We start from the raw sequence: 27,597 nt of genomic DNA on the forward strand, positions 1-27,597 counted from the left end.
TCTGTTCAAATTTGCTATTTCTTTTAAGTCATGAGGCCCAAGAAGAATTTGATCATCATCAAAAGTAGTACTTATACTAATAATAAGAATGCTTGCCTTTTTTTTCTTTGAGAGAAAATAATTGATTGAAAGTGCTCATTTCTCAATTTTTAACATTCCTCCTATGCCGTTCCATGCAAAACCGAGCCGATAAGGTCGGCTCGTGTCGGAGTTTTTGATGGAAATGCAGGTTTTGATATGATACATATATTCCTACTTGTTATTCTTTTGTTAATCCATCATCATTTGTAGTTCATCACAATGTACATAAAATACAAGGATTTAGTAAGATAGATGGTATTGTGTTGATTCCGAATAACTTTGCCTTTTACTGCAACAAGAAAACAAATTTAGAAAAATTTCAATCTATTGACCTATCTCTCCAAAATTTACACCTGCAATGCAAATATAATTAAGATATTTGCTGATTCAGTCTAATAAAAGTCTTTGTTTGAGTTTTAAAAAAAGGTATCAATGTCTAACAATACAAATTCCCTTTATCCTTCTTTAAATTTGGAAGCGGAATCATCCAAACACAGCACAATGAAAGCTCCTGTCCCCTCTACAACACACCCCCCTACGTAATGTCACAGAGCAAAAAGAGAGAAGCTATGGATAGGAGTTCAGCATAAAAAGTGAGTATATCACAAGAAAAGATCCAAACACTTCTTTTGTATTGATGTAAGTCACTTCTAATCAGCTGAACCAAATACTACATTACTGCACAATCGAATATTCTCTTACAAAAATTCAATGGCTTTGAAGTTCATCTGCATCTATTTGATAAAAACAACATTGTGGATCGAAGTGGCCTGCAATGAAGAAGTATCTTCATCCAGCGGAATATATACTTTCCTCATCCTCTATATCTGATGTCAATGTCCTGAATAGTTTGCTCCATTATTTATTTTGGGGAACCTACAGCTAAAAAGCAAATGCTGACAACTATTGGACATCTATTATGACAGTTAGGACACAATGAAATTGGAATCTCTTCAGGTGAAAAAAATGCTTCAGTAGCCAAACTTCCCGAGCCATGGCCTCTCTGCCATGTCGTGAATTACTATTTACGACATTTGGATTTGATGGAATATTAGTCTTAGATGTCTCATTGACCAGCATAGCTATATCCTTTTGTGCGGAGTAGGTTGAACCAATTGGCAACATTGCCACCACCATGTGAAATAAGGTACAAAATGAAGGCAATATAACCTGCAGTCCCAGCACAGACCAGAAAAGCAAACAGCAGCCCGTTGACCTCAGAGATAACGAAGTCCAGCAAAAGATAGCCGTTTATCACCATCACTAGTGCAGCAACAGTCCATGCAACTCTCTACAGTAATAATGAAAGGGCAGTTCAAAAGTAGGATTCAGAGGAAAAAATGCACCCCATACAAGACAGTCCAAAATTTAGAATACAAAACTTAAAATGCTAATAAATTTACGAGGCTTCATACATGCGATACGGGTAACTTAGTCTGCAATATAGCAAATAAGACAGAGAACTCTGAAAGGACTGCACATTTGATGTATTAGTTTGTCTTAGTCATAAATCTGTCAAGCTAGTGTACAACCACAAAACAAACCAACAAAAGAGTTCTATATGGAATGGAGTGTTCTGTAATATTTTTATTAAGATTGTTCATTATCAATTGATTTACATTCATTAAGCACCGAAAGATGTTGCCTAGCGGTCAATAGACCGTGGAGACTAACGTTCAGATTCTATTAGAGATAAAAGAAGCTAGTTATTTACTCGCATCTGTCTAAGCATTTGGTTGACAAAGTAAACTGGTATTGTATTGGTGGGAAGCAGCAGGTGCTCGCTAGATTAGTCGAGATGAACTCTGATCCGGTCACCATCATTCTCAAAATAAATGAAACATAAAACAACATATGTGTTGTTAATATTCAAAGTATCGCATTAGAACATCAAACACACATAACAGCTATGTTATTAGGAGTTAGGACTAGCCACTATAGCCAACTAGGATGTGGATACATATCTGTGATATCTGGTAAGGATACATGCAGGTATTGCCAACTTTATTATATTTTGAAAAATTTGCAACGAAATACTTATTCGATGTCACACCCATTAGATACAGGGTACACCAAGGCAATTGAAGAATCTATCTATCCCAGCAAAAGACTACTAGCTCAAAAGAAGTAAGATGATTCAAACTGTCACACCCATTAGATACAGGGTACATCAAGGCAATTGAAGAATCTATCTATCCCAGCAAAAGACTACTAGCTCAAAAGAAGTAAGATGATTCAAACTTCTAGGAGCGTACGTACCTATACTGAAACACAAGAAAATAACTTGATCGTGTAACTATTTATGCTATTATGGACTAAACAAGCAGCTTACACATATTTAAATGACACACTCATGGTGTTAATCACAAGTGGGTTGTTTTTGCTAGCTTATAGTTTTGATTTTTTTCATTCTCTGTCAACTTCTCAAAATTCTAGACTTTCTGACATCAAACTCACAGAAAACTGCTAGCCACTTAAATAACTAAGATGATTTAAATTATGAAAGCCAGTTGTTCTGGAAAAAATATAAACAAATAAAGGAATTGACCATACTTGAGACAGCTTCATATCTAATCTTCAGAAAGTAATAGACATGAAACTGAAACCACAGATAATGGGGAAGGTCAACTTACCTCGAGAGTAGGCCCAATTTTAAAAACACCCATTAACTCCTTCTTGGACACCAATGTCAGAAGGGGGATAAGCGCAAAAGGGATCTGTATAGACTGAAGCACATTAAGCCACTCATTCAAAACGTCGAGTGATGATTCAGTTCTATTGAAAATCAGAGCAACAATTATTGTTGGCACAATAGCACAACTTCGAGTAATCAGCGCCCTAAGCCATTTCTTCAAACGTAGATCGAGAAAACCTCCCATGATAAACTGTCCAGCATAAGTACCGGTTATTGTACTGCTCTGTCCCGCTGCCAATAATCCAATACCCCAAATATAGAGGATTGGAAACATTCCCCCACCATACTTATCCTGAAGATACTGCCCTGCATTTACAAGGCCTAAACTACTAGCTTGCTCACTTCCATAGAATCCCTTGGCGAAGACAGTTGTAACAAACAAATTGATAATAAAGGAGACAAGAAGGGCAAAGGAGCATTCTATTGAGTAGTAATTCAATGCCTCTTGAACCTGCCCTTTTTTCTTCGTATCAATCTCTCTTGATTGAACCAAAGCTGAATGCAAGAATACATTGTGAGGCATTATTACACAACCAACTACTCCAACAGCCTGCCGAACTGTCCTTGAACTGAGTTTTGGAATCAAGAGACCTATGAAGATGAGAAAAAGCAATTTGACAAGAAACATATCAGCACCTAACCATAATGATTCCATGTAATTAATTTAAACAAATGCTAGAATAAGAAATGCACCTGCTAGAAGCTCCTTTCCACTAGGTTTAGCATCTCCAAACATCCAAGCAAAGGACAGTGCCATAGTCGAAATAAGAACAGCAAAAACAGCTTCCAACTTCCTTATTCCATAGTTCTCAAGAACCAAAAGAAGAAAGCTGCTTGCAAAAACAGAACAAAAGAAAACTAGTTAACAGATTGATCAACTAACAAGAGGAGTATGCAAACGTAAAATCACGCTTATGATGGTAACTTATGCAAACTAAAGCAGATTACTTCCATTAGCAACATACTATGTCAATCAATCAACTACACCTCAATCCCAAAAAATTGGAGTTGGCTACCTGAATCCTCTTTATCCATTCACTCGATTCAGGTCCATTATATTCCAATTTCCAATACTATTACGGCAAATTAAAGGTTCTTTAAGCCTCGCACTTATCGCTACACAACATACAATTCTCTAAATCAGGGGCAGATGTAGAGTTGACGCTATGGGTTCGGACTCAATAGCTTTGGCCCAAACTTCATCTTATTATTTTTTTTTTTAAAAAAAGCAGCCCGGTGCACAAAGCATCCCGCATGCAATTATTAATTTAGAACCTAGTAACTCAAAAAGGCTAGAATCCAAAACTCATAAACTTCAAATGCTGACTACGCCTCAGCTTTAAATAGAAGAAAAAGACTCCTAACAAACCCAGGCGTGAAGAAAAAACATACTCCGTACTATATGGAAAATCAAATCGTGATCCCAGTTAATGAACATTAAAAAGACTATATTTTTCGCATTTAATTGGCAAACAAAATAATACTAGTACTGCCCATTGAATGCTAATTTGAGCTAAAGTACTGATCTTTTTAAGCTAATCAACTGAAAAGTAAATCAAATTTACCAATCAGAAGCAGTAATAAGCACACCAGCCCAAAGTGGTAAAACCCCACGACTGAGTATCTTAATTGCAATTGCACTTCCTATAACTTCCTGAATATCGGCTCCGATCAGAGCCACCTCAGCCATGAACCATAGTAAAAGCCCAGCCCATTTAGGATACTCTTCCCGGCAAAGCTCCGCCAAGTGCCGGCCCGTTGCAACGCCTATTCTCGCCGACAGTAACTGGATCAACAGGCCCATAACAGTGGCCCATAACAACAGCCACAGAAGCGAGTAACCCGCGATTGCTCCAGCTTGTAGATCTCCTTCCAAATTCCCCGGATCCAAAAAAGCTATGCTCATTAAGAATCCAGGACCCGTAAACTGCCACAGTTTCTTCCATGAAAATGGAGGCACCGTGCTGTAATCAACACCGTCGATCGGTTCTGAATCAAAATCAACGATGTGGATCTTCTCCCCAGATCCGTACGCAAATTCTTCTTCTTCGCTGCCATCATCAGCATCGCCGTTAATTAACGGCGACGTTGATTGCGGCAGAGAGGTACTAAGGAGGTGGCGGGATTCTTCGTCTTTGGAATCCGAGGGTGTATTTTCTTGTTGTGGAGGTGAGCTCATTGTATCATTTTACCAGTCACCGGAATATCCTCAATTATCCTACGCTGTTCAGAATTGTTAAAAAAGAGAGAGAGAGAGGCGTATGTTAGCAAAAAGGTGGCGGTTGCGGTGGCGCTGGTGGTAGACGGCGGTGGCGAATAGGAGGAAGCCCGATAGGGAAAGAATATGGGATTGTGTCGGGCTCGTGGCGCTAAGTGGCAAAGGTCGTTATATATATTTATTTTTTGTGAAAAATATTGTACTAGGAGCTAAGCTACTGTTAGTATGTTTCGTGTGCTTACTGTATTATCCAATTAGATACTGGTGGAGTTTTTTGTTTTCCTGTAAAGGTGATTTGATCGTTACGTTATTCTTCAATTCCTTAGCCAAAAGGAAAACTTTCCAATTTATTCAATTTTTTTATTTTTCGAGTTTAGCTGAGGGCTTATCCGAAACAATTTCTTCTATCTTTACAAAGATACGTATAAGGTATATATATATATATATACACTATACTCTCTCCTGCTTATAAGATTCTTGTCATTATGTTATTGTTATTTTATTGTTGTTATTGATTATTTGAGTTTAGCCGAAATTTTATTGAAAACAACATCTTTACCTTCATAAAGATAATGGTAAGATATGATACACATTACCTTTTCAGACCTTACTTATAGAATTTTACTGGGTATGTTATTGTTAATGTCTCGTTTTTTTAGTTTATTTTAGATGTCCAATACTTTGTAGAAAATATAAGAACGTCTTAGATTAGAGAACTTAATTATTCAACGTTCAAATGAAAATAAAATGAGACTAGCTTAATGAATTAAATGAGTAATAAATATTCAGGTAGATGTGAGTTGTTCTACTTTAATTACTAACATTTTGTTGCCAAAGAAACTTTGTTCTGTTGAACTTATTGGTGCTTTTTATAATTTTCTTACATTACGCTACTCTTATTTTGATAGGTACTAAATAATCAATTCGTGAATAATTACGTTAAAAAGGGAGAGAAAAAAAAGAGGCAAAAGTTAAAAAGATAAAGAAATTTGTCGCTTCTTTATTTATCTTTATAAAAGTATCTTTTTGAAAAAATAATTCAATAAATTGTGTCATACCATCAATCCTTAAAGCTTTTTATGCTTCCAACAAAGGTTGTGATGGAGTAATAAATACTCATTCATCCTTAATCAAATATCTCGATATCGAGCCCTAGATATGAGTTGTTTTTGTTAGGAAGCGTTATTTACCCCTAAATGTGGGACTTTTCATTGGGATTTCAAATTTAATCAAACCCCAACACGAGTACCGGATATCGAGTTAAAGACAAAAAAAATGAGTTTTTTATGCCTGAACCAGCAAATTTCTCCTAGTAAAGTACTAGGAGTATCTCGAAAGCAACCAACATTATAGTCTAATGAGTTTGGAAGTCTTTTTCTCAAAGTGGGTTTTACTATACAAAAACATCACTTTAATACCCACTCATGAAATACTTCACAACTTTAATCTTCATTAAAACAAAATATAACGTATTTTTTTATTTATCAATCAACTTTATAGAAAAAAACAATTACAAGAACAAATTAAATACAAGCACTAGTGCTATAAGTTTGGTCGTTTCTGGATTATTAGAGAGGAAAAATCGCATGATTTATTTGTGAACTAATTTTAAGGGGAAAAATATAGGTGACTGATTCTTTGTGAACTTTTATTAGTACTTATCTATAGTGGAGTTACTTTTTTTATCGTACCATTAATAACCTTAGTTGAAAGTTTTTTCTATTTCTTGTTGATTTCAGACCCTTTTTAAAATTCAAATAAAAGACAACTCAACTTTCAGGGGGATAAATACTACTTTTTTCTAATGCTGTAATCTTGGTTTTCCTTTTGCACTTAAATCAAAACATGAATGCGAAAAGTATATACATCTGGATTTATCTATTTTAAAATAATAACAAAAAAAAACTTGAATCATATTAAAGAAAGAGAATATACATCTTTAATCATGATTAAGAGGGTGTTTGGATTGCCTTTTAAGCTGGTCAAATCAGCTTTCAAGGTCTTTTTAGTTTTTTTCAGTGTTTGACAAAGTTAAAATGTGGTTAAATAAGTTAAAAACTGCTTAAAACAAGCCAAAAGCAAAACTTATTGCTTTTTGGCTTAAAAGTTATTTCCGCTGAAAAGTCACTTTTTAAAGGCAATTCAAACGGGCTCTAAGCTAAAGAAGCGGGGACAAAAATCGCACACATATAGCAAAACCGATTTATTTTGTCATATATAAATATAAATTGTTAAATAAATGTTATTTATGAACCCTTCGAAATTTAATATGGACGCAATTGAGTTACGTATTTCATCAGGTAATGAGTTGAGTTGTTGAAAAAAGAGAAAACGCATGAATGCACCAAAAGCAAGAGGGGATATCAGAACTGAATTTCAATCTAATTAAAATATCGTTCGTTGGTTTTTTGAAGTTAAAAAGGCAAGAGACATTATACTTATTCGGTTCAAATATTCCTGTTTTCATTTTCTAGAGCATAATATAGTAGAGACATTATGCAATCTTCAAATGTTTGAGTGTTTGTTTGTGCTTTTCTCTAACAGAAAAAAAGTTTTTCGAAAATTTCTTTTCCAAAGAAAATTGTATTGAGGTACCTTTTTACAAAAATTCATTGAGAATATTCACAAAACTTCTTTATTCAACAATTGACGAATCCCATTTTATCTTTGCACAATTTTTTTTTTTTAAGTTCTTCTAAAAAAGATTTCCCCAAAAACTTTTTCCATAAATTGTTCAAACGGATCGGACATGACATCATATCAGAACAACAAAACCATACGTTCCCTACTCTACATGAAAATATATGGTACGTAAACGAAAAAAGAAAGAAGGATAAGCTATGCATAATTTTCTTTTATGAGTTTACATTAATGTTGTCATAAAAAACTTATAATTATTGAACTCTTAAGTAAGAAAATTGTCCTTAATTAAAATAAGTTCTAACATATAGGGTGTGTTTGGTATGATTTTCCAATTTTCTCATGTTGGTTGGCTCTAATGTTTTGGAAAATATTTTCCTCATGAATTCATTTTCCTCCAATTGGAGGAAAATATTTTCCCTAACAAGAGAAGGGAAAATATTTTTCAAAACTCTTTTTCAACATTCCCCACTCTATTCCCCGTCCCCACCAACCCACCCCCACAGCCACCCACCTACCCACCCCCACAGCCACCCACCTACCCACCCCCACCCACCCCAACCCCGTCCTCGCCCCAACCCTACCCTAAATAGAAATTTTATTAATAATAGTACTTTATTTTCATGTTATAGACAAAGTATTTCTTTTTCATTTCAATAAATGAGTATTTTCTTTTTATCATATGATTTTTTTTCTTTTCATTTTAACAAAAAAAGTACTTTCTTTTCATGATATAGAAAAAGTATGTTCTTTCATTTCAAAAAAATAATGTAGTAAAAAGTATTTTCTTTCATTGCAACAAAAAAATGTAGTAAAATATTTTTCGCAAAAAGTTTTTCACCTCACCAACCAAACAAGGAAAAATAAGTGATAAAATCACTAATTTTCCATAAAAATATTTTCCCTCATACCAAACACACCCATATTGTTGCTAGTTATGTGTTAGGATGGCAATCGACCAATTAACTTTAAAAATCATTCGCATTTAAAATTATTGCATTCTCAATGGCAACCTTCAACCTTGATCTGAAGGAATTTATCCTTTCTCATTGTAAACTTAACTCTTGTTTCTTATATTTTTGCTACAAAAAGGTAACCTATATCACATATGAAAGCAAAGTATGTCCTATATTATATATGCAAAATAACTTTATCTCACATAATTTACAAACAAAAAATGTCCTTAAATCTATAATATATAATCAAATGTTTTTAATGCACCATTTTTTTGAGAATCATCAAGTTATAACAGACAATCTCATTAGTGAAAGAACGTTGTTGCTGTTAAGTTTAGAAATTTACTAATGATCAATAACCCTAAATAAGTTTTGGCTAATAATATACTTTTGTATGCAGATTCCTATTCTTGTAAATAACAACATTGCTAATAGGAAGGATGATCTACTCAACGTCTACATAATCTGAATTGGAAAGTACATCAATCAAGCCTAAGAAGAAAGGAATCAATCAGGATTGACCAAGATTCTATTCATGGACGGCAATCAAGATTTGAATGAAGATTGTGCAGAAGGTCAAGAAGGAAGCAATCCGCCAAAATTGGAATGAAGAAAGCAATCAACCAAGATTGTCTCAAATCAAGGAAGATCAAGGGAAGCAATTCGTAAGGAATAAAGATGAATTTAGCTATCATTCTAAGCTGGATTCACGAAGCAACCCTTGGGTCATTCTCTTAGATGTATATGCCTAACAAGGAAAGAACTCCTAGAATTGCTGCAATACAATCCCAGAAAACAAGAAAGCAGAAGACTCAAAAAGGCTATAAAGGAAGAAGCAGAAGAACTTAGAAAGCTACGCAACTACGCAAACTGTTTTCTAAGCCTTTCTAGTTCTTAGTACAAACACGGTATTCCTGAGTCTACAAGTGTCACAAAATATAGGAAGAGTTAGAACACAAAAGAGAGTTGTGTCAACATTACAAAGATCATTGTTGCTGAATATCGTTGATGGTGAACGAACTAAAACCATCACTTTTGTAATCCTTTATCAAAGATCTAAGACAACCCTTGTGACCCAAGGAAACTGGACGTAGGTACCACACCGGTACTGAACCAGTATAAAAACTGATGCGCCTCATTTACTTTTCTGTCAGTTTATTTCATTCTCACTGAAGTTGTTTACTGTGCAAAACTAGTCGACTAAACTCACATTTAGGCAACCAAGATTTTAAATTAGCTACAATTCACCCCCCTATTGTACTTTCAATTGGTATCAGAGCAAGACTCACGAACTTTGTTTAACAGCTAGCGAGGAAAAGATCAAGGGATCGAACACAGTCGTCGGTGCATTATTTCAAGAAGGAACCTCTCAAGTACGACCTCCATATTTCAACGGACAACACTTTTCTCATTGAAAAGTTTGTATGGAAACATACACCAGGTCATATGACATCAAAGTTTGGCGCGTGATCAAAAAGGGAAATCATCCAATTCCGCCAAAGAAAGATGAGAATGGTCAAGTCATAACATCAACTGATCCACTTGACTTAGATGATTACACTGATGAGCAAGCTGTTGTCATAACTGTGAATGCCAAAGCAAAAAATCTACTGTATAATGCTATCAGTGGAGAAGAGTATGAAAGATCTCAAGCTGTGAAACTGCTAAGGAAATGTGAGATAAATTGGAGGTCACATATGAAGGAACCAACAAGGTAAAAGACACAAGGATCAATCTTTTGGTTCATGAATATGAGCTATTCCAAATGAAGGATGGAGAATCAGCAGACGAAATATTCTCCAGGTCCACCAAAATCCTTGGAGATCTAAAATCTTTTGGTAGAACAATAAAGAGAGGCAAACAAGTTAGAAAAATTCTTAGAAGTCTACCCACAATTTGGCAACCCAAAGTTATTGCTCTGAAATGTCAAGACCTTGACAAAATATCCTATGATGAACTTAGAGGTGATCTAATAGCCTTTGAGAAAACTCACCTGGACAGGCAAAATCAACAAGAAAAGAAAAAGACAGTTGCCTTTAAAGCAACTGTGGTTGAACCAGAAAATAAAGAGGAAGGTGGAGAACAAGATGAAAACATAGCCATGCTCTCCCAAGTTGTAACAAGCATGATGAGGAAGAACAGAAATAGCAAGAGAGGTAAATCAAACTTCAGAAAGGAAGGACGAATAATGAAAATGATGGAAGATGCCGTGGATGTGGAAAACATGGACACATCAATCTAACTGTCCCGAATTGAAGAAGAAGCTGAGCAGGAACATTCAAAAGAAGGAGTCCTTTGGAGCCTAGAGTGATGAAGAAGAATCTAACCATGAAGAAATTGCAAATATGTGTTTCATGGATGTGATGTGCACGAAGTATACCTGGTTGATGAACTCGGTTACAATCTTCTCATTATCAGTCAACTATGTGAAAATAACTATGAGGTTCGTTTTAAGAAACATGGGTAGTTTATAGAAGATGAATCAGGTAAATTTATCCTTTCAGGTAATAGAGACAGGAATGTCTATACTATCAGTAATGTAGATAGCCTTAGTGATCAAATCTGTCTTACTTCCATGATTGATGATCCTTGGGTTTGGCATTTGGACATGCTAGCATGTATACTATTCAAAAACTTTCTAAACACGATCTTATCATTGGTCTTCCAAAACTAGATTTGTCAAAAGATCATATTTGTGATGCATGTCAACTAGGAAAACAAACTCGTTCGTCTTTCAAAATCAAAACATTATTTCTACTACTACACCTCTTCAACTATTGCATATGGGTTTGGTCCAACTAGAAATACGAGTATCGGTGGTAGAAAATATGCTTTTGTTATTGTGGATGATTTTTCTCGATTTACGCGTGTTATTTTTCTAAGTCATAAAGATAAAGTCCTAAGGAATTTTGAAGTTTTCTGTAGAAGGTTCAGCGTGAAAAAGGATACTACATTTCCACTATCAGAAGTGATCACGGAGGAGAATTTGAAAGCAGAGCTTTTGAAAACTTTTGCAATGATTAAGGATCTCGCATAATTTGTCTTCCCCAAGATCGCCACAACAAAATGGAGTGGTATAACGTAAAAACAGAACTCTTCAAGACATGGCAAGAACCATGATCGTGGAAAATTCTCTCCCATACCACTTTTGGACAGAAGCCGTAAGTACAGCATGTCATATCATCAACATATGCCTTATTCGACCAATTCTCAAGAAGACTCCATATGAACTATGAAGAGAAGACCCAACATCAGTTATTTCCATTCTTTCGGATGTAAGTGCTTCATTCACAACATCGGAAAAGATAATCTTGGTAAGTTTGATCCCAAAAGCGATGAAGGTATTTTTATTGGATACTCTCTCACCAGTAGAGCATATAGAGTTTTTAATAAGCGTACTTTATCCATTGAAGAATCTATACATATTGTTTTTGTGGATACTAACCCTCATTTGAAGAATGTTCATCTTCCTTGTCGCGCACCCTTTTTTTCTTCCCCTTCCATCGGGGAGGAGTACGGGTTTCGACATTCATGGGGTGTAAAGACTCATTTCCTTTTGGGAATTGGGTATTTTGAAGAGTCGCCACCTAACGATTTTTAAGGTGCGTTAGGGCACCTATAGGGTTCAACTACAACTACCTTTGATAACCAGAGATAGGGTAAGGGCTTGAAATTGTCCCAAGGGAAGGTGTTAGGCACCCCTCAGGATCCACTAGTGTGGTTCCCGGCCAGATAGTTTTTTGTTTTTGTGAATTTGTGCAATTAGCAAGTAAACAAATAAGGCTCAAATAATAGGGGATTTTAAATTTAAATACACAAGTGTTTGAAAAACAATAAAAGCAAGGTTTTGAAAAGAGTTATAATCTAAGCATGCTTGTGAATGAAAAAGGGGTCCTAAGTTTGTTTGTAATATGGATCACATCAATGCAATACCCGATAATCACTCCTCAAAAGAGGGGCTACACGTGGTATTAGCGCACCGGTCATCATATCCATATCTACCCTTCCCACCCCGTGAAGGTATTAAAGCGAGGATTGGTCTCGACCTCTATTGCATGCTATTAACCGTCCCATTCCTATCAGCCCCGGAGGAATTTAGGACTACTATTCCTATAAGAAGGAGGTTCTAAGCTGACTCTTAGGTTTAAATGTAAAATGCTAAGGCGACATACAAAACAAGTAGAACTGCATTTAGAGGGGAAACATATAAACAATTAAAAGGCTCATATATACCTCCGCAAATAATGCATATAAGCAGCATGACTTAAACACAGTTAAGGTCTAAATTTTAAATCCTAAAGCAGGGTGTTTGAGTCAGAACCAGATTCATTATATAACTCAGAAAAGAAGTCTGAATCAGACCTGTCTGCTGGTTGTAGCAGTTGATAATTAAACAGAGGCAGTTCCAGTTTTATTTAAGTAATTACCTAAGGCTCGCCTAGGCGTGAACAAGATTCAGTAGTTATTCAGGATTACTGACAGTTGGAGACTATTGTTATTACCTAAACATGTTGTTCTTGGTGTTCAGCACATAGAAATTATGGCCAATTAGTTGTAAAGACTAAATGAAATTGTTTTATTCCTTTTCATGCATTCGTAATTAGCCTAAGTGTGTTTAAGCGAATATAAGTGAGATCCTAAAGACATGGTATCTAAATGAAAAGAGGTGCAGAATGATGTATATATGCAGAATCCTAAACATGATTTCTATTTGCGAAATTATTAAAGTTACTAGGGCATGCAGAGATGATATATTTGTTAATGTTGTTTAGCCTAAAACAGGATCTCTAGGTGTACATGGCAGTAGGAACATGATTGCAGAAATACTGGTTATTAATACATTTAACGCAGAAATTGCTAAGTGGTATGATGGTGAAATGGACATGCTGAAAAATGATAAGTGTAAATCCTAAGGAACAGGATCTCTAATGCTTGAAATGAGTCCTAAGCATGTATTCTATTGCACAAGTAGGAATGTGAACCTAGTAACATGCTTTCTACCCTTTTAATAGCTAAAACATGCATATTCCCCATCCTTTTTCACTAGTCAACCCCATAATGTTTATAAATTATTACAGACCAAATGATTGAATTACAAAAGAAGTGCAGAATAAGAAATTACAACCAAAGGAAGCCTGATCTTGACTTCCTCTCTGAGTTATGTAATTAATCACTTCAATGCCAACGTTATTCCAAAGCCTTTCTCATATCTGGGTGTGTCATAGTTCCCTAAGGACCTCAAGGGGTCCCGGGCAGTGCTCATACCCAGATTTGCATAACCAAACAGAATGAGTGTAGTGTGGAAGGGCCAACTCTTATGTGTCCAAGTTCAGAGGGAGCTCAAGGGTCCCAAGGCAAGGCTCACACAAGAGGGGGTAGAACCTAGATTCTAAGAATATAGTGAAAGTGCAGAACACATGTTGAAAGAGATTTATTTAAAGAAGATGTACTAACCGTCCATTTTGAAAGCAATTAGTGACAGAGGTGATTGAAACAGTTGTAAATGAAACTCAAATTCCCAAGATGGGATCACACACAGAATCACAGTCATACAAAGGGGTCAAGGGGTTTGGACACACATACATCAACACATTAACTCCATTAAGCGTCTTAGGACTCGTTTGGACATGCCACAAACAATGGCTATACTTGGCATGATCACAGGCTAGTCAGAAAGAGCATAATCACATTGAGGGAATAGGGACTTAGGATAGCAAGTTCATAGTAAGTGACAAACATAAGGGAGTGAATTAATCTAGAGGGAAAGGGGATATTACAGCATGCTAGTAATGTAACTTGACTGCAGAACCACAAGCAGAAGTAAACAAGAACGAGGGAAACTGAAACATTTAAAGAAGCATATTGTTGTTGAGGTTTAAAAAATTAACTAGGACATACCAGTAGAGAAAGCAAGGTGCAGAAAGGTACAATAAGCAGGATTCCATAGTCTAACTTTGGCTTTCAGCCGGCTAGATAAAGCAGTAGCATAAGTAATAATAGAGAAGGAAAGAGTTTTGAGTGTGTAAGTGTGTGTTCTGAACTCAAATGTTCGTCGTGTGTTTGAAAGAAGAGAGGGTAGGGTATTTATTGTTTTGAAAACGAGTGAAGAATAAGGTAACAAGTAAAGTTTCAACTCACACATGGAAATAACCACAATCAGAATCAATTAACACAAGTACTTCCTTTTAATCAAGGGATTACTACTCAAACGGATATTAACAGGGCTAATTAAGGAAAGAAATCAGTTTAAGACAAATTGATTCTTGCCATATAAGGGGCAGTAAAAGTATGAAGGTAAATATTTGAGTCTAAGTACAAAATATACTTAATTTTGGGGAAAGGATTCAAGGTAAAAATATCACAATAATGAATGGAAGGGAATCGATCAATTTAGACAAAAGCGAGTAAAATTAGGGTTTATAAGGGAACCCTTTTCAATCAGTCGTAACATTGAGGAAATCAAGATCAATCAAGAAAGAATCATGACTCTGCTTTTCAACATATAAATAGCAAGGGATGGACAGGCATACTAGACATGCAGGGACAAACATATTGTCAAAGAGGAGCAAATTGAACATACAGCAGTAACGGTAGTAAGTTAGGATTAGTATTAAAGAAACCTACTCGAAGCACAGTAGGCAACAAGGTCAAGTAGTCATGGATCATATGTAGAGCCAAAGTGTAGAAATCAGTCTTAACAGGTAAAGAAAGTCAGAAACAAATAAAGAACTCATAGTAATAAGTGAGGAAAACCCTTTTAAGAAATTAGGGTTTATGCCATAGTCGAGTTAAAAATGGTAAGAACTCAGAACTAGGTAAGTCAAGCAAGAAAATGATTCAAACACAAAGGACTCAATCAAAACAGACATTCATACAAACAAACAAAAGACAGCTTCAGAACTCGGTTAAAACCCAAAAGTACCTAGGGTTTCAACACGATGAACCAGATAGAAGAAAAACATAATCACATCATTTAAACATAGTAAAACAACACTGAAAAACGGAGAAGAGGTCTTTAAGAAGAGTTTTAAGAAACACTAATTTGAAAATGAAGAGTCACTTTGAAAGGAAATCAAAAAACCTTTTGGAAAACATCAAGAAGTTCATAACGTGCACAGATCTAAGACAGATCTGAAAGAAAGTCAAAAAGCTCTTAAAGCTAGGGTTTCAAAGAACCCAGAGAAAGTGAGAAAGACTTTCAAAAGTTACCGATCTAGCCGGAAAAGTCAAGGATCTGACTTGAACAGCCATGGATGGCCAGAAAAAGACCAGAGATCGAAGATGAGCAGGGATTGGACCAGATCCCTTCGAGATCTGTCCATGGAACCAAGAAAATAGGTAACCGGTAGACATAGAAGACGAGTACACGCCTCCAATCACCATGGAGTCCATGGATTAGGTGGGGATTGAAGGGAACTAGGGTAGATTTGGGTGGCGGCGGCTAGGGTTTAGGCGGTGTTGTAGAGAGAGTTTGAGAGGAAGGGGATTCTAAGGTGGTGGATTGTAACAAATGGTAGGGTTTTGGGGTCATTTGGGACTAACTAAGGTAAGGGGCGATGGTGGCCGTTGATCTGAATGATCAACGGCCTAGATTAAAAGGGTAGATGGGGAATCCGGGTTCGGGTTGGTTTTAAAGGGTTTAGTGATCGGGTTAAATTAGAAATGGGCTGGGGAATGGGGTTTGATTTGGGGTTAAATTGAAAGCTAATTTAGGCTAAAATTTAAATAGCCACTTTTACCTTTAATTTATATAAAATAGTAAATGGCTTCTGAGAATAAATTGAAAATACTAAAATGCTTTATAACACATAATTAACAATTTAAAAATACCAGACTCAATTTTATGAATATAAGACACAATTAAACCTTAAAAATGGCTAATATTGCAATTGTGTACAATTTAGCTTTAAAAATACTAAATGAATTTGTAAAAATATGTAAAAAATTATTTTACCCATATTTTGGCATAAATATGAAAATCCGATAGATGAATTACCCAAATAATAATTTTGGACATAATTATTGGGATTTTATGGATGAAACAAAAGGGAAATAGATCAATTTAAAACCTTAAAAATTATGGAAAAATAATAAAACGCTTGGACATGCTTATATGTGTATATATACGCTATTTTGAAAGTATTTTGCATATTGAAAATATATAAGGAAAAATTGGGTGTCAACAACTGCCCCTCTTTACTCGGGAAGGATGAAAAAGTTTTCGGGTAAGGAAATGATGGCCAATTTTGATCGAGCGAAACGGTTTTGGAAGATTCAGGCCGCACCCCGGCTTCCGAGCTGCCTGCATATCCCCTGGTATTACAGGAATCAGGCCGTATGTAGTTCAGTGATTCACCTGTGGAGTGTGCCGATGAAGATATTTCAAAAACTGACTCAATATCTAAGGCTGGGTGAGTGGACGGTTTACGGGAATGGTTAGGTTTGATATGGCTGCGGGCATTGGAGCGGAACCGCTCCCACCAGGATGGCTGTTGCTTGCCGGTTTACCTGCAAATAAGCAATACAAGCATATGTAGTGGGCAAATTTAGACATGATGCAAATTCTCGCTGGACCATGAATGTTGTATTTGGATGATTAAGGTGACGTCTTTAGACCATGATGTCCTGGGCCATGAAGTGTAATAAAGGATTCGCAGGCCATGAAATGATGTTCTCGGGCTATGAGGATGGTGCCTCCGAACCATGATGCCTTTGAACGATGATATGCAAAAGATTGAAAGAAAATCCTCGGGCCATGACATGTGTTCTCGGGCTGCGAAGATTGTGCCTCCGAATGATGATGCCTTTGGATGAGTTGGCGATATTTCAGCCCATGAAGGATGCAGTAGCATGTGGTGATCTCTCAGCCGTGCAATGTAGTATGTGGCGATCTTTCAGCCGTGCGATGTGGCGATCTTTCAACCGTGCAATGTGGCGATCTTTCAGCCGTGCGATGTAGCAATGTGGCGATCTTTCAGCCGTGCAATGTGGCGATCTTTCATCCGTGCAATGTGGCGATCTTTCAGCCGTGCGATGTAGCAATATGGCGATCTTTCGGTCGTGCAATGTAGAAATGTGGCGATCTTTCAGTCGTGCAATGTGGATGGAGCCAGGGTTTAGTCTCGGAAGTAGATGTAGATGGAGGTAGAGTTTAACTTCGGAAGGCAGAATAGTAGCCTTATGCAAGAAATAAGATAACAAATGACAGTAGAGTTTTCTTAGCTGATAGCATATTGCGGCGTTGTGATTATTGGGAGCATTGTGACATACAGGACATCACTAGTGTGCGCAGAGCAATTGTTGGTAAGTGCAACGGTTCTAAGAGTTGTATTCCTGAATAATTTTTGTCTCATGGGTGTATAGTATGTTTGATGATTTCGCAATCCTAGTGCCTGCATCCAAAGAAAAATTGTGAGTTTTGTAAGGGGGAAGGTCAGTTCGTATCCCCGCTGGCTTTGCTTGACTTGCTCGGCTTTGATCTGTTGATACTGTATGTATCATTGGGGTAGCGTTGCTAAACAAAGCAGTTTCGATAATAAACATGCATGATTTTGTAAAAGTATGACATAAATGTATAATTAAACCAGCTTTTAGATGAACCGACGACTGTGACGTGGTTCGAGACATTGCAACCTCTCTTGCTACGGAATTTTGAGGGTCCTCCTCAAAATTCTGCCCCAGTTTGATGGGTTGACACTTCTAACTGTTGCTCGTGTGGCGATCGGCTGAAATTGCTTCGGAATTTTGAGGGTCCTCCTCAAAATTCTACCCTAGTTTCCAATTTCGGGGGAAAATGAAAATTTTATTGAATTATGACCGAACCCATAGGGCTGCCTACATATCCCCTCTTAAACAGGAATCTGGCCAGGCGTAGTTCAATTTACATCATATAAGGAAAGCATAAGGATTACACATAGTAACGCTTGACTGCGTCTGAATTGATCAGCTTTGGCCAGACTTCTCCGTCCATTTCTGTAAGTACGAGGGCTACTCCCGTCAAAACCTGGTGAACCATGTATGGGCCCTGCTAGTTGGGAGAGAACTTCCCTTTGGCTTCATCTTGATGCAGAAAAATTTTCTTTAACACCAGCTGCCCCGGTGTGAACTGTCTTGGCTTGACTCTTTTGTTAAAGGCTCTGGACATTCTGCCTGATAGAGTTGACCATGGCAAACTACGTTCATTCTCTTTCCGTCTATAAGGGCTAGTTGCTCATAACGACTTTTTACCCATTCTGCGTCGTCGAGCTCAGCTTCTTATATGATCCTTAGGGAAGGAATTTCTACCTCAGCGGGAATGACAGTCTATGTACCATAAACCATCATATAGGGGGTTGCTCCGGTTGATGTGCAAACTGTGGTGCGATATCCCAATAGAGAAAATGATAACTTCTCGTGCCACTGTTTATGCTTTTCTATCATTTTCCTCAATATCTTCTTGATGTTCTTGTTGGCGGCTTCTACAGCTCCATTCATTTGAGGCCTGTAGGCTGTGGAATTCTTGTGTCTGATCTAGAAAGTTTCACATAGCTTTCATCAAGTCGCTATTGAGGTTGGAGCCGTTATCAGTATTGATTGACTCTGGAACCCCGAATCGATAAACAATGCGGTCGCGGACAAAGTCAACCAGGACTTTCTTAGTTACCGCTCTGTAAGATGCTGGTTCAACCCATTTGGTGAAATAGTCTATGGCTACCAGGATAAACCTGTGTCCATTGGAAGCGGCAAGCTTGATTGGTCCAATAACGTCCATTCCCCAGGCGGCGAATGTCGATGCCCCTTTTTTCTTGCGAAATCGGGTTTATGACATTTGGGCGGACAACTCGTTTCCTTTTGGGAATTGGGTTTGAATTGAAGAGTCGCCACCTAATGATTAAGTGCATTAGGACACTCAGAAGAGTTTTGATTTAGAAAACCAGAGATTGGGTAAGGGCTTGAAATTATCCCGAGGGGAAGGTGTTAGGCACCCCTCAAGATCCACTAGTGTGGTTCCCGGCCATGCTATAATCCTGACTTTAAGTGCAAATAACAAGTATACAAATAAGAGTTACAAATATGAGAGGGGGGGGGGGGTTTCACATAATTATTGCAAGTAATTCGAAGTTAAAATGAAGTTAAAGAAACTGATATTTGAGAAGAAAAGCAATTTTGAAACTCAGAATAAACGGGTAAAAGAGAAGAAATTTCGTATAATTGCTGCAAGTAAATTGAAGTTAGAAGCAGTCAAAGAAGCTGAAATTTGAGAAAAAAAGTAGTTTTTGAAATTCTGAATAAAACAAACAAGTAAAGGGAGGGGGAGGGTCCTAGGTTTATAAATAATATGGATCACCCCACACAATACCTGGTAACCGTTTATACACGTGGTGTTATCGCGTGGTCATCATATCCATATCTACCCTTTCCCACCCCGTTAAGGTATTAAAATGCGGAATGGTCTCGTTTTCTTATTGCATGCTACTACCCGCCCCAATCCTATCAGTCCCGGAGGTATTTGGCACTACTAATCGTAAAGGGAAGGGATGTGAGGTTTTATGGTTTCAAAGGACAAAATTCTAAGGCGACAATCAAAACACATATGTAACAAATATGGGGAAGAAACACAACAGATAGAAAGGGCTCAGACAAACCTCCTTAAAACAAAGAGAAGCATATAGTTTAGCATGTCTTTTACACGTACTGTTTAGGTCTTATTAAACTTAAGAGTTGTGGCAGACTGATCTATAACATATTTCAGATAAGAAGCCCGAATCAGGCCTGCTTACTGGTTGTAGTTAATAAGAATCTGATTCAATTTATAAGTTATCCTATGGCTTGCCTAAGTGTGGAACGAAAACCTATAGGCATGATATCTATTAGTTCCAGAAGAGAAGTATACCGATTTTAAAGAAGAGAACTTGTTAAAAACATAAATTCTGCAGATGTTAAGAATTTGCTACTACTGATTTAGACTTATGGGCAAAATAGATGATTCAGATTTAGTTGACAACTCCTATAGGCATGCTTTCTAGGTGCTATTGATTTTAAAACATTTTTACAATCGAAACAGGAGTGCAGAAGTCCTATGGGCATGGTATCTAAATGTTGTCAGTTATTTTAAACCTATAAACAGGTTTGCCTAATGACAGATGATGATGCGAAATTCAGGAAGTCCTATAGGCATGTTAGCTATATGATATGCAGCGTTTGGAGATGACTTATAGACATGGTCTCTATATGATGCAGAAATGCAAACATGGTCTCTATATGATGCAGAAATACAGAACCTATAGACATGGTTCTATATGAAATGCAGAACCTATAGACATGGTTTATATATGAAATACATAACCTATAGACATGGTTTCTATATGAAATGCGTAACCTATAGACATGGTATCTATATCAATACAGAAACGAAAGTTGAAAGCAGGATATAAGTGCAGAAGTATAATAATCACCTATGAACATGATATCTACCCCTTTTTGCATGCATGATTTACCCTCCCCTTTTCACTAAAAGCCCCAATAGTTATTACAAGTTATTACAGCCAAGAATAAATAAGAAAAGGTAAAATTACATCAGAGAAACTAAAAAAAATTTACAACCAAGGAGAGCCTGATTCAGGTTTCCTGCCTGAAGCATGAAGTAAACCAACTCCAAAGACCAAAATCCAAAGCCTTTCTCATTTGGGTGTGTCAGAGTTCCCAAGAGCCTCATGGACTCCGGGGAGTGCTTACACGAAAATACAAGATTGAGTCATAGTGTAGTGTGGAAGAGCCATCCCTCAAGTGTCCAAGTTCAGAGGGAGATCAAGGTCCCAAGGCAAGGCTCACAGGAGGGGGGGGGGGGCAGAACTTAGAAACTAGGAATGAGTGTAAGTGCAGAGAAGGGATTCTGGGGGAAAAGCAAAGATAGGCTGGTGGCCATACCTAGCAATTGGAAGTGCTGGCACACCCCAACCAGCCTGTTAGACATATTGTTTGGGAGTTAGGATCCTCTAAGGGATCAAGTCCAAACATCAGTTTGGATGTTGCCATGTTCTGAACTTCAACTCAAATACATAAAAGGGGACAGGGGTGCAGGGATTCATAGTAGAAACATATGCAAAGGAATTGACATGCTAATTAACATTAAACATAGGCAGTAAAGCAGACAGGGGTGTAGGGATTCACAGTAGAAACATATGCAAAGGAATTGACATGCCAATTAACATTAAACATAGGCAGTAAAGCAGACAGGGGTGTAGGGATTCACAGTAGAAACATATGCAAAGGAATTGACATGCTAATTAACATTAAACATAGGCAGTAAAGCAGACAGGGGTGTAGAAGCTGTAAAGTAAACACATTGGGATGAGGCTGAAAACCAAACTAGAACATACCAGTTTCAGGGAAACAAAAGAAGAGAAAGCAGTAGTCTTGTAAAGCCAAAGTGCAAGCAAGCAGTTAGAACACTATGATTTTAGAAGAGAACTATGAGATTGAGTAGTGTAAAAGTGTTGAATTGAGAGTGTGTAATTGAAAGTGTCTGAAAAGTTGAATTCGAGGTTGTTTGAAAAGTGTCGAATTCAAGGTTGTTGGTGAGAAAGGAGTCGTGCCCTTTTATAGTGTAGAAGGCAAGCAGAATAAGGTAGGAGACTAAAAAAAATTAGTTGTCAATCAATTACACAAGTTTCCCTTTAGTTAAGGGATTCTGATTTCAAACGGGTAAAATAATTAAGGAAAGAGGTTGATCAAACACTTTTCCAAAGCAGCACAAGAAGGGTAAATACACAGAGATTTATTTAAGGAAAAAGTTTGATAGCACACGGTTTGTGCAAAATAAGGAAAGGCAATCAATCAACCGCCAGTAAAATAAGAAATCGAAGATTTCATGTGAATGAACCAGGTCAGGAAGATGGGAAAGATCTTGACTTAAGGAAAATCAGTACTAATCAATTAAACCTAAAAAAAAGGATTCTGAATCAATCAACAGTTGGAAACCTTTTTGGAAGAAAGGATTCATCACACATATAAAAACATACAACCATGCTCAAGTACGAAGAACTGTCATACCAATCAATAAAAGAGTCTAGCATAGAAAAAGTTTAGAGTCATAAACAAAGAAGTTCAAGCTTAGTTTATAGACTCGGAGTGAGTCTGAGAGAGTCCAGGGTTCCAAAATAGAACCCTAGTCCAAACACAAGATCAAAACTCGCCAAAACCCCAAATCCTAGGGTTTCCAACTCGAATCAGATACAGAGACAAGGAGACAAATAATTGAAACAGGTTCAGAGGTCTCATTCAGAGACTTATGAGAAAACAAACAGATACAATAGCAAGTTTGAAACAGCAAAGTGAAGAAACTGATTCGAAGCATGGTGAGAGTAGAAGGAACATGTTCAAGAAAAACCCTTTAGAAGGGACTTAAACAGGGTTCAGAAGAGAAAAGCGATAGGATAACACTTAAGAAAATAGTAGAAGAAACACGTTTAAAGAGAACTCAAAAAAGGTCCAGTAAAAGGCAATCAAAGAACTTAAGAACTCAGTAGAAGATACATACAGTATGAGAACACAAAATACCAGAAAAATATATCAACAAGACATAGAGGAAAACACACTAGGACGAACATGTAAGCATGGTGTATAAACACAGTAGAAAAACAAGGCACAGAAGAACATATATAGTAGAAAAACCAAGAAAGCAGTGGAAGCACATGCGTGACAAATATACACAAAGGAGAAGAAAAGTCGGAGACCAGTTTGAGTTTTTCCAGAAACCCTAAATCGAAGAGAAGTAATTTTTGAAAGAAAAAATTGGGGAAAACGTCTAAGAACTCAAGTAGAGCACAGATATTGAACCGATTTAAGAAAACAAACAGAGAAAACCTCGAATAGCTAGGGTTTCAGAGGAACCCTAAAGCGAGAAAGTCATGGAAAAGGTCCGATCTAAGTCGGATGAGTCAGAACCAGGCTCGAAATGCTTTGGATACGCCGGAGCAAAGCCGGAGAGGCCATGGAACCTTGAATCGGAGGAGATCTGAACGGACACCATCGAGGTCCTCGAAACTTCGAACACCAAGCGTTCAAGAGCGGAGGGAGGTGAGTATAGGCCATCCATGGCCTGAGAGGCCATGGATTTCGGTGAGATTGAGGTTGAATCATGGTAGAAGACGATTAGGGATTCAAGAACCTTCGAGAGAGTTTGAGAGAGGAAAGGAATTCAGGGGCGGCTGATAGAGTGAACGAGTTAGGGTTGGGGGTTTGGGTGAATTAAAATGGTAATGGGAGATCGTGGCCGTTGATCAGATTGATCAACGGCCTGGATTAAAGAGGGTTTGGGTCGGGTAATTAAAACGGGTTAAGGGTATGGAATTGGGGTGGTCCGGTTGGGATTCAAAATTGGGTCAATTAGGGGGGTCAATGTGGCTATAATCGAAATGTAATGGGCCTGCAATTGAAACGAAATGAGGCCAAATTTTAAATAGCTAGTTTTCCCTCTTTTATTTTATAAAAATAGTAAAAATGATTTTGAAAGCAAATTAAAAGTACTGGATCAGTTAATAATATATAAATATTAATTTAAAAATATTGGAACCAATTTCATAATTATAAAATGCTATTAATTCTTAAAATAGGCTAAAATTGCATTTACATGCAATTTGGCTTTTAAATACCAAATAAATTTATAAAAATGTATAAAAATTACCCTAGATACATTTTGGTATGAGAATAAAATAAGTTATTCACCAAAAATGATAATTTTGGGAATAATTATTGATTTTTGTACTGCTAAAATGGGCAATAAATTGATTTAAAAATCCTTTAAAAATTAGGAAAAATACTAAAACACTTGGGCATACTTATATATGATATTTTGAAAGTATTTGCAAGAAAAAATACTTAGGGAAAAATTGGGTATCAACAACTGGTCCTTTTTACCCGGGAAGGATGAAAGAGTTGTCGGGTAAAGATATGATGGCCAATTTTGACCGAACGAAACGGTTCGAAGAATTTGACCGTGCTCTGGTTCCTGAGCTGCCTACATATCCCTGGTCTTACAGGAATCAGGCCACATGTAGTTCAGGATCCGTCGGCGGAGTATGCCGATGGAGATCTTTCAAGAACAGACGCGATACTTAGGTTGGGATGGGTGGTTAAGAGTCTAATAGGGTTGCGGGAACCGGAGTGGGATCGCTCCGGCTGAGATGGCCGTTGCTCGCTGGTTTACCTACAGATAAGCAATACGCGCATGTATTGTGCATAAATTTAAACATGATGCAATTTCCCGTCGGACCATGAATTCTGTCCTGGGACGGTTAGGATGACGTCCTCAGACCATGATGTCCTGGGCCATGAAGCATATAATAAAGAATTTGCAAGCTATGAAATGATGCTCTCGGGCTATGAGAATGATGCCTCCGAGCGATGATGCCTTTGAATAATGATATGCAAGAGATAAAAGGAGTCCTCAGGCCATGGCATGGTGTTCTCGGGCTATGCGAATGGTGCCTCCGAACAATGATGCCCTTGGACAGTTTGGCGATCTTTTAGCCCATGAAATGCAATAAGTGGCGATCTTTCAGCCAATGCAAGAATGTAAATAAAATGGCGATCTTTCCGCCGGTGCAGGATTTAAATAAAGTAGCGATATTTTAGCCATGCAAAAATGTAAGTACAATGGCGATCTTTCAGCCATGCAAAAAATGTAATTAAAATGGCGATCTTTCAGCCGATGCAAGATTTAAATAAAGGTGGCAATTTTTCAGCCGATGCAAATGTAAATAAAATGGCGATCTTTCAGCCGTGCAAAATGTAAGTAAAATGGCGATCTTTTAGCCGACGCAGGATTTAAATAAAGTGGCGATATTTCAGCCATGCAAAAATGTAAGTAAAATGGCAATCTTTTAGCCGATGCAGGATTTAAATGAAGTGGAGATATTTCAGCCAATGCAGATGGAGGTAGAGCTTAACCTCAGAAGGTAGAATGGTAGCCTTATGCAATGCAAAAATGCGGATGGAGACAGAGCTTAGTCTCGGAAGGCAGAATGGTAGCCTTATGCAATGCAAAAATGCGGATGGAGACAGAGCTTAGTCTTGGAAGGCAGAATGGTAACCTTATGCAATGCATAAAATGCAGATGGAGACAGAGCTTAGTCTAGGAAGGCAGAATGGTAGCCTTATGTAATGCAAGAAATGCAGATGGAGGTAGAGCTTAACCTCGGAAGGCAGAATGGTAGCCTTATGCAAAAGATGAAAGACGAATAGTAATAAAAATTCTTAGCTGATAGCTGATAGCTGGTAGCTGATTGTGATATTGTGGCTGCTGGGGATATTGCATGCGAATAGCGATTGTGGAGTGATCATTCAGAGAGTTGTATTCCTGGATAGTATGAGTGTATAATATATAATTTTGCGACTTGGGTGCCTGCATCCAAAGAGAAATCGTGAGTTTTGTAAAAGAGGAAAGGTTAGTTCGTGTCCCTGCTGACTTTGCTATCCCTGCTCGGCTTTGACCTGATGACACTGTGGGTATCATTGGGGTAGCATTGCTAAACAGAGCAATTTTGGTGACAAACATGCATGATTTAGTAAAAATATAGTGTAAATGCATAATTAAAAAAAATAGTTTTCTTTAGATGAACCAACGACCGAGACGTGGTCCAAGACATTGCAACCTCTCTTGCTACGGAATTTTGAGGGTCCTCCTCAAAATTCTGCCCCAGTTTGTTGGGTTGCTGCTTCTGACGGCTGCTTGCTGATCGGCCGAAGTTACTTTGGAATTTTGAGGGTCCTCCTCAAAATTCTGCCCCAGTTTCCAATTGCGGGGGGGGGGGGGGGGGGGGGTATGAAAATATTATTAAATTGTGACCGAACCCATAAGGCTGCTTACGTATCCCCTCTTAAATGGGAATCAGGTCAGACGTAGTTCAAATTACATAAGGAAATCATAAATGGTTACACATAGTATCGTTTGACTGCATCTGAATTGATTGGTTTTGGCCAAACTTCCCCGTCCATTTATGCAAGTATGAGGGCTCCTCCTGTCAGAACCCGGTGAACCATGTACGGACCCTGCCAGTTGGGAGAGAATTTCCCTTTGGCTTCATCTTGATGCAGGAAAATTTTCTTTAACACCAGTTGCCCCGGTGTGAACCGTCTTGGCTTGACTCTCTTGTTGAAAGCTCTGGACATTCTGTTATGATAAAGCTGACCATGGCAAATTGCATTCATTCTCTTTCCATCTATAAGAGCCAACTGCTCGTAACGACCTTTTACCCACTCTGCATCGTAGAGCTCGGCTTCCTGTATGATTCTTAAGGAGGGAATTTCTACTTCGGTGGGAATGACGGCTTCTGTACCGTAAACCAACATGTAGGGGGTAACCCAGTTGATGTGCGGACTGTGGTGCGGTACCCCAATAAAGCAAATGATAACTGCTCATTCCACTGTTTATGCTTTTCTATCATCTTCCTTAGTATCTTCTTAATGTTCTTGTTGGCGGCTTCTACGGCTCCATTCATCTGAGGCCTGTAAGCTGTGGTATTCTTGTGTTTGATCTTGAAGGTTTCACACATAGCCTTCATCAAGTCGTTGTTGAGGTTGGAACCATTCTCGGTAATGATTGATTCTGGAATCCCAAATCGACAAACGATACGGTCACGAACGAAGTCTGCCATGACTTTCTTAGTCACTGCTCTGTAAGATGCTGCTTCAACCCATTTGGTGAAATAGTCAATTGCTTCTAGGATAAACCTGTGCCCGTTTGATGCGGCCGACTCGATTGGTCCAATAACTTCCATTCCCCAGGTGGCGAAAGGCCATGGTGAGCATGTTGCATTAAGCTCATTTGATGTCACTCTTATCATGTCTGCATGGATCTGACAGCGGTGGCAATTTCGGACATACTGGATGCAGTCCGTCTCCATAGTCATCCAAAAATAACCTGCCCGGAGTATCTTCTTGGCTAAGACAAAGCCATTCATATGTGGCCCACAGGTCCCGGGATGGATTTCTTCTAGTAGCCTGGATGCTTCTTTTGCGTCGACACA

General features: G+C 37.8%; 1 protein-coding gene across 1 annotated transcript; it reads right to left on the reverse strand.

Annotated features, from left to right (window-relative positions):
- Positions 1–668: 668 nt before the first annotated feature.
- Positions 669–5,229, reverse strand: LOC109240369 (metal transporter Nramp2-like). The gene is made up of 4 exons (XM_019407000.1): positions 4,342–5,229; positions 3,470–3,606; positions 2,715–3,367; positions 669–1,372 (listed from the first exon to the last, which is right to left on the reverse strand). Exons 1-4 carry the CDS (start codon positions 4,953–4,955, stop codon positions 1,148–1,150), a joined length of 1,629 nt encoding a protein of 542 aa, XP_019262545.1. The 5' UTR covers positions 4,956–5,229; the 3' UTR covers positions 669–1,147.
- Positions 5,230–27,597: the final 22,368 nt, after the last annotated feature.

This window comes from Nicotiana attenuata, unplaced genomic scaffold (genome assembly GCF_001879085.1).
Source record: "Nicotiana attenuata strain UT unplaced genomic scaffold, NIATTr2, whole genome shotgun sequence".
NCBI lineage: Eukaryota > Viridiplantae > Streptophyta > Magnoliopsida > Solanales > Solanaceae > Nicotiana > Nicotiana attenuata.